Genomic DNA, 10,565 nt, shown 5'->3' with positions numbered 1-10,565 from the left:
TTTTTATTTCTCTTATATACTGCCGTCCTGGAGTTACTTAATTTTCGTTCCATTACGTATTGCCTGTATAAGTAAAAAAAAAAAAAAAATATGGTTGGTTAAAAAAATGTAGTGTTATTTAAAAATCAATATAAATGAAAATTTAAGGTTACTTACGTTTGATTCCGATATTTATTCAATATTTTGTAGAGTATATATATTGTTGACAAAAACAGTTAACTGTGTATGTATCCTACATAAAAAATTATTACTTTATATATATTTATACGTACGTATATGTACCACGATATCAAAAATACTGAGTTAACTAAAACCGACTATTGTCTTGCTTATATTAATTTTTATTTTTTCGTACAGCACATGCATACACGTGAGGTGAGCGGTTCGTACTTGCGTTGCGTGCTTGCGGCCCAGGAGATGTGGATACGGGGCATAGAGAATGCATGAGGGGGTGCGTGGAAAACCTGCGCATGAGCAAACAGTTGTCTTTTATTCCATGTGCCGAGCACGCGACTCGTTCGAACATGAAAACAAGCGTGCTATGCTGTTCAGTCAGTGCCGGGTTTCAGTGTTTACTTGTTAATTAGTTGATGAACAGCGTTTTATAATATCGCGTCACACAAATAACTGCATAGTTGATTGTTATAAAAGGATCTTTTAAAAACTGATATTGTGTTGAATAACGCAAAAACTTAATAATTGTTAAGATAGTGTAAACTGTCGTGAAATATAGTTTTCACATAGAACTTGACATTGCATATAGAATAATTCTTGAAAAATTGGTAAGTAGACAATAAATTAAAAAAAAATAGCAAATATGGTGATTTACAAAATTGAAATAACGAACTATCTGTATCGGTTACCGGATAAAAATATATTGGTCATCGATTTTTTTGGACAAAAAGTTTAACCATAAAATGAATATTTTTTCTAAGCAAAAACGTTTAATAGAAAAAGAAAAAATTAATCCCAGCTTAGTATTTTTATCCATTGTTAGATTTATATTAATTGTAATATTCTTATAAATTACTTAATAAATTTTTCTTATTGTTTTTATATTTTAATCGATAAATTTTTTTTTAATTGATGTTAAATAAAAAAAAAAAAATTATTAAAAATACGACAAAATTAATTAAAAAAAAAATTTTAAAAGTATTAAAAAAATTTAATTTCTTAACCTTCTAATTATTTCGAATACTACTTCCTATCAAATGGCATGTGATAAATAATTTTCAACCTTGAACAGCTGACAAAAAAGCTATTTATTTATTAATTTCATTTCATTTGCTTGAGTTACTTTCATACTGATATCGATATAAAAATAACAATATTGTTGTACTGTTACGAGTTAAGTAAGAAATTAGTCAAAAAATCGCGACTGAAAGGCAGCTTTTTTTTTTTCTTAATCACAAAATAAAATATTTTGAAAAGTATAAGAGAATTTATTAAGAGGAATGAAAGACTCTTGTTGAGCTTCTAGTTATTTCTCACTCTCTCTCTTTCTCTCTCTCTCTCCCTTTCTCTCGGAATTAAAATAATATTTTATATATTAAATTTCATTTGTTTATATGTTAGTTTTTAATTAACATGTATTTTACAATTGTTGTTTGGCTTGTGCCTTGGCATGAATAGATATCATTCATTCATTCTCTCCCTCTCTTCTTCTGGACTTCTCTGCACTACTACCCGTTTCTATGGCTGTTAGGCGAATGGAAAATTTTTCCAAGAACTAGAATTAAATCATAAGCAATATAAATCAACAATATAAACTTGAAAATAATAATTACAAATATATTTTCAAATTTCATGGGATGAATTTTCTGATTTATAAAAAATATAATTTTTTTATATAATGAAAATATAAATAATTTTTTTTTACCATCATTGTCCATTATTTTTTTTGTAAATTTCAAAAAAAATTATTTTAGATAGAAATTTTTTTTTTGGTTTTATTATTTATCATTTAACATAAAATGATTTTTATTTTATTTTAAAATATGACACTGAAGTTAGCAGACGTCTAAAAATTTTTGATTTTTTTTTTTTAATGAAATTACAACTAAAAATATATTTATAAAAAATTGCACTATATAGTTCTTCAAGTTTTTAACATGTGATATTTTTTTTTTAATTGTTTAACTGAAATTTTTTCGGTAAAAAATTTCTAAAAATTTTGAAATGTCTGCTAACTTGATTTTCATTTTAAAATTTTATTTTAAAAAAATTTCTTTGCTATTGTCCGATTTATTTCCGGGCAAGTTCATTATATTTTTACACGACTAAAGAAAAGTCAAAAACATTAATTTGCTGAAGAGTTAAAGGCAATTGTTTTTGTATGGAATTGCATGTTTCCTCCTTGTTTACGCTTTAATAATTTGACAACCATTTAAGTAACTCAAGCAAATTACTTTGTTTCATCAGCTGCTAGATTATCATTTTAATTTTGCAAGAAAATACTTAGATAAATATTATGTTTGCATATATTACTTGCTAACTCAGTTATGAATTTATTTTTAGATTTAAATATATTTGATTGAAATGGGTCTATATTGTCTTTTAACTGATTTAAATCAGTCAAAGTATTGCATTGTTCCAACCCAGAATGTTTTTGAACTTAATGAGAATAATAATTTGACAAGGATTCGATCAGACACATATCAGGCCGACAAAAAATATTATGTCAGAGGCGCTAGTTTACAAATTGGCATTGGAGGTTTTTACATCATTGATTCACATGGTAACTCTTCAATTAATTTTCATCATTATACTAGAATTTGATCAATCAAAATAAAATTACAACCTTATTAACATAACAGATGTTCATTCAACTAATTATTTTAATTATGATTAACAGATGATTACCAAGTTTTGAGAAAAAGGAACTCAGTGGATTCGCGCATAATCATAGGAAAATTACCAGATTATAGTCCATCAGCTAAGTCAAAAGTATCAAAGAAGGCAGGTACCTCGAAAATTGTAAGTTGAAAAAACTCTTATTCTAATTTTTAAATCCTAACTGATTTCAGAGCTTTAAAAACATTCTCAAGTTTTTATTTTGCTATTTTTAAAGCTTTATGAAAATGACATTACGATTATTATATTTAAAGTTGATTCATTTAGTGAAATTCGTATTTATATTGTATTGTTGTCGATAATTGAATGTATCGATAATAATATAATTACAAAATTTAAAAAAATTGTCTTTGTGATATTTGAAAAATTGCAACAAAGCAGTTATTGATAAAACTATAAAAGCTTAAAATGTCTTAAAATTTTCGGCAATCTGCAATAATTTCAGGAAATTAAAAAAAAAATTTGTGGTTTTTCGGTCCACCCTGAGTATCTATAACTATTTAAAGTGGAATGAAATGAAAATAACAGCAATACCTAGGTTTACTTATGATTATATCTTATATTATTTTTCCAGTCTAATAGTGAACAGGTCGTAAAAAAGCCAGACGTTCCTCGCAAATCAACGAAAAAAGTGAGTTTCTACAAATAATTAATCATTTTAATGTTATTAATAAGTTTAACGTGTATTTTGAATCTCAAATGACAATTTTCTATGCTTCCCAAATTTTTTTTTTGAAAGATCTTTAATTGTGTAATGTCTTTCTTTTTTTTTAATTTTCTTTTTAAGTGAGAAGCTTGAAGAATGTATGTACTTCAAAGCCTTAGTAACTTTTTCGCTTTCAAATAGACTTCATATATTGTATCAAAAAGTAGGTAATTTTAATTCAAGAGCTTGAAATACAACGGAAATAAAGTTATGGTGATTTTATCGCAGTTTCGACTTAAAAATTATGTATATTGTCAATTCTAAAGTTTAATTTTCGAAAACTTATAAATTCCAAATTCGTAATCTGTATAGCAACTATAAGTTTTTAAATAATTTATTATGTATTGAAACCATATAAAACAATACGTTTTGAAAGTACATTTTGATATAAACTTTTCTGTTATGATAATGATTATTTCTATTTAATGATTTTCCAGTCTAATACAGTTGTGACTGCAAGGAAGGAGAGTGAATTTAATTCGGCAGATTATTATCTGGAAGAGGAGATAGCAACAGGTTCTGGGAATACTCGAGAAACAGGAGTAACAGAAGAAACAGAAGAAGTAAGTTTAGAGAAAATATATTTAATTGTTTATTTTTGTTATCTATTGCATGACTTCAATTTGCTCATAAAAATTTTTAAATTACTTGTTTAAAAAATTTTTAAACTCATCCAATAACTAATAACTTTCAAAAAGCATAAAAATTTAGTAAATTTGACGTTAATGAAAAACCTTAGTGTATCCTCTTGTTTTTTCTTCACAAAGAAGTTCATGAGCTCATTTTTTACCATGAGTCTCTACCTTTTTTACACGCTTTTTATTAGCTTCACTTGTATGTCAGTTTGTCAGTTTGTCAGTTTGTCAGTTTGTCAGTTTGTCAGTTTGTCAGTTTGTCAGTTTGTCAGTTTGTCAGTATGTAACTCTCCTTCGCATGAAGAGACTACCATAATGATATTATTTAAATTTTGATTATTATCAACCTAGAACCCAGGTGATGACCTTCCTAGTCATCCTCTGATGACCATCCCGAAGTTATATCTCGAAACCAGGTGTTTTCTTCCGTAGGTTTTCATCGGGAATGGCACAGATAAACCCGTACATCAACCCGGAATCCTCTGATGACCATCCCGAAGTTATATCTCGAAACCAGGTGTTTTCCTCCGTAGGTTTTCATCGGGAATGGCACAGATAAACCCGTACATCAACCCGGAATCCTCTGATGACCATCCCGAAGTTATATCTCGATACCAGGTGTTTTCCTCCGTAGGTTTTCATCGGGAATGGCACAGATAAACCCGTACATCAACCCGGAATCCTCTGATGACCATCCCGAAGTTATATCTCGAAACCAGGTGTTTTCCTCCGTAGGTTTTCATCGGGAATGGCACAGATAAACCCGTACGTCAACCCGGAATCCTCTGATGACCATCCCGAAGTTATACTTCGAAACCAGGTGTTTTCCTCCGTAGGTTTTCATCAAGAATGGCACAGATAAACCCGTACATCAACCCGGAATCCTCTGATGACCATCCCGAAGTTATATTTCGAAACCAGGTGTTTTCTTCCGTAGGTTTTCATCGGGAATGGCACAGATAAACCCGTACATCAACCCGGAATCCTCTGATGACCATCTCGAAGTTATATCTCGAAACCAGGTGTTTTCCTCCGTAGGTTTTCATCGGGAATGGCACAGATAAACCCGTACATCAACCCGGAATCCTCTGATGACCATCCCGAAGTTATATCTCGAAACCAGGTGTTTTCCTCCGTAGGTTTTCATCGGGAATGGCACAGATAAACCCGTACGTCAACCCGGAATCCTCTGATGACCATCCCGAAGTTATACTTCGAAACCAGGTGTTTTCCTCCGTAGGTTTTCATCAAGAATGGCACAGATAAACCCGTACATCAACCCGGAATCCTCTGATGACCATCCCGAAGTTATATTTCGAAACCAGGTGTTTTCCTCCGTAGGTTTTTTACACGCTTTATATTAGCTTCACTTGTATGTCAGTTTGTCAGTATGTAACTCTCCGTGGGTAATTCGCGCGCCTGAATATTTTTGATAATCAACAAATAATAGTTTAAAAAAACTAAAAAATCACGCTTTTATAAATAAATCAAACTAAAAGTAAAAATAAATAATAGTTTAAAAACTAAAAACACGCTTTTTATAGAAAACCAAACTAAAAAATAGAAAATAAATTTTAATAAATTTAAATTAAGAATAGTGTTAAAAATTTCAATAAATATAAAGTAATAATAGTGTAAATAAAAAAATGTATTTTATTTTAAAAAAAGCGTGGGGTGCATGGTGTCAATAGTTATAAATATTTTATTGACAGATATGAGTAGAGTGATTATCATTTTGATATCTTAAAAAGCACCCCACGCTTTTTTTAAAATAAAATACATTTTTTTATTTACACTATTATTAATTTATATTTATTGAAATTTTTAACACTATTCTTAATTTAAATTTATTAAAATTTATTTTCTATTTTTTAGTTTGGTTTTCTATAAAAAGCGTGTTTTTAGTTTTTTTAAACTATTATTTTTCCAGTAGTTTTAAGTATATTGCAATTTGTTGTTGAGACTTATTGTAGTGACCATTAAAAGCGAGCATAATTTTATGGAATGATTCAAATTTACTTAGAATAGAATTAAACGCCAATACCATAGTACTTTTTTGGTAATATTCCTTTTTTTTATGGAAACATTCAAATTTGCATATTATTTTGTTTTCAGGGTACTTCTAAAGATAAAAATAGTGAATCAATAGAAATAGCAGAAGAAACAGGGATGGCAGCACCAGGAAATCGTGACACTTCTGACAATCTAAGGAACAATGTACGTTTCAAAAAATTATTTTTAATTGTTAACTGGTATTTGTTACGCATATTATACCAATTCTATCATTAGAACTATCAACTTCTTGTCTTAAGAAATTTAAAGCTTTTATAAAAACAAAAAACATTTAAAATGCATTGAAAATGAATAAATTAAATATTTATTTTAAGTCTCAGTTGAAAACTTTGAATACTTTAAAAAATTTTTTTTTTAATTATCAAAAATTTCACAGTAAAACTTTCAATTTTGTCTAAAAACCAAGATTTAGAGGTATTAATATACAATCAAGTCTTTATAACTTATTTTCTTTTAAAAGCAAAACGATTGAGTAATACATTGTCCATAAATTTATCACTTTATAGAGTAATTTAATTTTATTCGCATTCAAATAAAATTACTTTGAAATATTTTTTAACAATAATACCATCAAGAATTAATGTTTGTTGTATAGGATAAAATTAGTAAACCCAAAATGCATGAGTTATTAACACTTATTTCACTTCATTAATGCTCAAATTTCAAAAAACCTCATTTTTGTTATGATTATCCTAATTATTTTTACTAATGATAATCTTTCTATTCATGAAAAGGATAATAGCGACAGTGAACCAGATGATTTTGATAATAATAAGGAAAATCGTTCTATTTCTACAAAAAGTCGTTCAGTTTCAAGAACGTTCCAAACACCTCGACCAAGGACGAAACAATTTATTCGGAGACCTTTTTGTCGTGTGCAACAACTAAAGAGATTGCAAGAAAAAAATAAAAATAAAAATGATAATTCACTACAGTCTCCTCGACAAAAGTGTCGATCAAATCCGAGAATTCTGACTTTTACTGAAATTATAACGGTGGAAAATAACATTGAAGTAAGTGTTAAATGTAATTAATGCATGACTAAAAAATTGAAAGGGAGGAAGAAAAATTTTCCAAGCTTTATTGTGAATTTTTAAGATTGTGTCTTAGTCTGGAAAAACCCTGTTAAGATAACAAAGAAAATTTGTACAATGCTTAAACTAACAGAAAATTGATCCAAAATTTTTATTAATTTAAAACTCAAATAATTGAAAATAATCCTTCGTTATTAATCATGAAGCTATGTAAGTTTAAAAAATACATTTAAAGCTCTAGGAGTCTTAGAACTAATAAAATGAATATATTACATTGTCAAAACTTTCAAAGTTTATTTTTTTCTTTTTTTCATGATTTTAAAGTAAAAATTTTCAATAATGACATATTTTCGAACTTTAATCAAGTTTTGATTTTTTTTATTTTTTAAATCAAAGACATTCCAAATGATCGCTTCAAATTCTTTCCACAACACTACATTTAAGAAAGTAAAATAATTATTCTAAGAGTTAAAAGAATTTTCTTTAAGGAGGTCTTTTCGCCATCAATGTTAAATAAAAAATATTAGATTACGCATAAAATTAATTTTTATCTAATAGTTGAAGTCCTTATTTATCTACTAGTGAAGTTTAATTTAGTCTTTACCGTGTAAATTTTTGAAAAAAAAATTTTTAAAAATGTAAGCATTTTTTCCAAGTCTTACGAGAAAGTCAGACCTTAACAACTTTCTCGAATTATGACATTAACTACCGATTAGATGGAGTATAAAAAAAATCAAAATAAGGTTTTTCAAATATTCAGGTTTGATTTTTTGCAATAAATTATATTGGTTGCCGTGGAATATATGGAGAAATTAAAATTATAAAATCATACAAAATTCTCAACCAATCTACATTAAAATGAAGTCAAAACATTTGGCAACGTTGCGTAACGCGCAAGCTTCAGACCATTCAATAAATTCAAACTAATTTATTTAATTACAGTGACTACAAAAACTTAAACGTGGTTAAGGTTATATTGTGCAAATGAAAATGTAAACAACCGAAGTACAGCGTTGCCAAATCACGGACAGGTTACTAGCAGCTGATTTGAAAGAGTCAAATTAATTTTTATATTTAACTATTTTTTTTTTTTATTTTAAAAATTTCAACGATTAATGCCTTATATACTATTTATTATTTAATTTTAGGAATTTTTATGGGTTTTTTATTTCAATTTATCGTCTATTGACTACTACAGTTGTTTCGACTCAACTGGAGCGAAAGGACTTCCGTAAAGAAAAGCGACCTAACAAAAAATGTGTCGATGGTTTAAAATAATATTTTCCAAATAAAAATCATAGAATTTTTCAAAATATCGTCTAAATTGATAAATACATGTCTTGTATCGATAATTTTTATTTTTATTGATAATATTTTTTGAAAATTATGTTTTTGCAATTCCTCAAAATGTACAAAATAATTTCATCTTTAAGTCATAGGGCATCCAATAAGTAAATCTTAAATTAAAATGTTAAAAACTGATATCAAGTCGATTTTTAAAACTTGGGTGAAATTAATAACTTTACGATTTTTCAAAAATTATTCATTTTCATAGCGAAAATTTAAAAATTTATAATGTACTCAACTTAAATCGTTTCTATTATTCATAAAATGTTATTTTTTATTTTTTTAACAGTTTGTCCAAATTGGGCCAGTAAAGTTTACTGCAAATGAATTATCGACGATTGTGCTAAAAAAAACAATGCTGAAGCGTGCAAAAGCACTACTGAGCAATATATGGACATCGGATGAGTTGAAAAAAATGTACCAAAAATGTCCAAAAAACGATGCTAGTAGTGTACTAATCAGCGATCAACATTGCTTACGGGTTAAAGGTAAAACCAAAAGTGATATAATTTTTGTTGTACAAAAATTATATCACTTGTTTGATGAAAAACATAGTCAAAAGAATTTAAAAAAATTCATAGATACGTTTTTTATCAGCCTTTCAAACTATTAATATTTAAAACAAATTGAACAAGTTAAGCTAAAAAAAGCGACTAGCTTTGTGTGAAATGCTTTATAACCGTTATAATGGTATATCTTCTATTCAACCATATAATGTTCACTTCGTTAATAAAGTTCTAGTTCAACTGCGCATAAGGGATGATTACACTCATTTTTTTTTCTATATTTTAGATATGTGCTTGTATCTCCAACAGAGGAAGGAAATAAAGTATTGGGAAAATGGAGACGACAATATTGATTTACATCTTCCGCAATGGATTGGAACTTATTGTAATGAACATCGTCGCAAGTTGAAAGAACAATCGTGAATTATCCATTTTAGAATTTGTTGAACAAATTTAGTTGGTTAAACATGTTAGAGTCTTTTAAAAATAGTTGATTCACTAGTATTAATATGTTTATGATATTGTTTTTATAATCAAACGCAATGAAGTTGCTCTTATTTATTATTGTTCGTACAAATATTTAAAATATTTAAATATAAAAATGAACTTCTAATACTCTTCACAGTTACTTATTTCTTCTATAAATAAATTTTTAAATCTCTAATTAGCTTTAATCTACTTGATTGATATAATATAGTTTAATAATCGAGAATGTATGCCAAACCGTTTTGAAAGTAGTGTACACATTTTTTCAGCATTGTTTTTACGAACATGAGATCATAAAAAGTGTAAGCATCAGTGAGATAATGGATAAAAAAGTCGTCTTATTTATTAAAATATGAATTATTGTTCCTATAATTAGTGTTAGTATTATAATTATTATTTCTATTACTGTTGTTTTGTTGTTGTTACAGTTTTAATTCGTAATTAAGTAGGTACTCTAAGCTCGACATAGCTCGAAATTCCTTTTTAAAAATTATTACGGCACTAATCAACAAGATTTTAACAAATATTGAAAGATATAAGTAACCATTCTATAGTTAAAATTCGATTGGTGTCTATTCTAGACACATTTTAAAATGAACTAAAATATATTCAAGATTTACAGTTGATACGCGTAGATTTGCGCTAATTTCAATTTGATAACAATGTAGATTCACACAGGAAACATTTTGAATCCACTTTGAATCTACTTTGAATTCACTATGGTTTTACTCTGGAAACACTTTGAAATGAACCGCTAAAATATATTGGATTTATCAAAACCACTCTGATAACATCTTGGAAACACTTTGAGTCAACTCTGGAAACATTCTGGAAACAGTGCACAAAACCACTCTGGCAATACTCTGAATCCAGTATGATTACAAAATGTTTATTGAATAATTACAGAATGTCCCCAGAATGATTA

The 10,565-nt window shown here is 27.7% G+C and overlaps 1 protein-coding gene across 1 annotated transcript; it reads left to right on the top strand.

The window, feature by feature from the left end:
• The first annotated feature begins 233 nt into the window (after positions 1–233).
• Positions 234–9,718, top strand: LOC123265989. Its single transcript, XM_044730005.1, has 9 exons — positions 234–782; positions 2,518–2,737; positions 2,855–2,976; positions 3,428–3,484; positions 3,997–4,122; positions 6,310–6,411; positions 7,002–7,280; positions 8,938–9,136; positions 9,441–9,718. Exons 2-9 carry the CDS (start codon positions 2,539–2,541, stop codon positions 9,575–9,577), a joined length of 1,221 nt encoding a protein of 406 aa, XP_044585940.1. The 5' UTR covers positions 234–782; positions 2,518–2,538; the 3' UTR covers positions 9,578–9,718.
• Positions 9,719–10,565: the final 847 nt, after the last annotated feature.

Source organism: Cotesia glomerata, linkage group LG5 (genome assembly GCF_020080835.1).
Source record: "Cotesia glomerata isolate CgM1 linkage group LG5, MPM_Cglom_v2.3, whole genome shotgun sequence".
In the NCBI taxonomy this organism is placed as follows: Eukaryota; Metazoa; Arthropoda; class Insecta; order Hymenoptera; family Braconidae; genus Cotesia; species Cotesia glomerata.
The sequence above is the reverse complement of the archived record's forward strand: the minus strand, read 5'-3'. Positions and strand labels throughout refer to the sequence as shown.

What these genes read in the sequence shown, in the direction of transcription:
- LOC123265989 (XM_044730005.1), top strand. Translation starts at nt 2,539, where the DNA reads ATGGGTCTATATTGTCTTTTAACTGATTTAAATCAGTCAAAGTATTGC. An exon ending in AGGCAGGTACCTCGAAAATT is followed by an intron (nt 2,977 to 3,427) that starts GTAAGTTGAAAA and finishes TTATTTTTCCAG; the next exon opens with TCTAATAGTGAACAGGTCGT. An exon ending in CGGTGGAAAATAACATTGAA is followed by an intron (nt 7,281 to 8,937) that starts GTAAGTGTTAAA and finishes TTTTTTTAACAG; the next exon opens with TTTGTCCAAATTGGGCCAGT.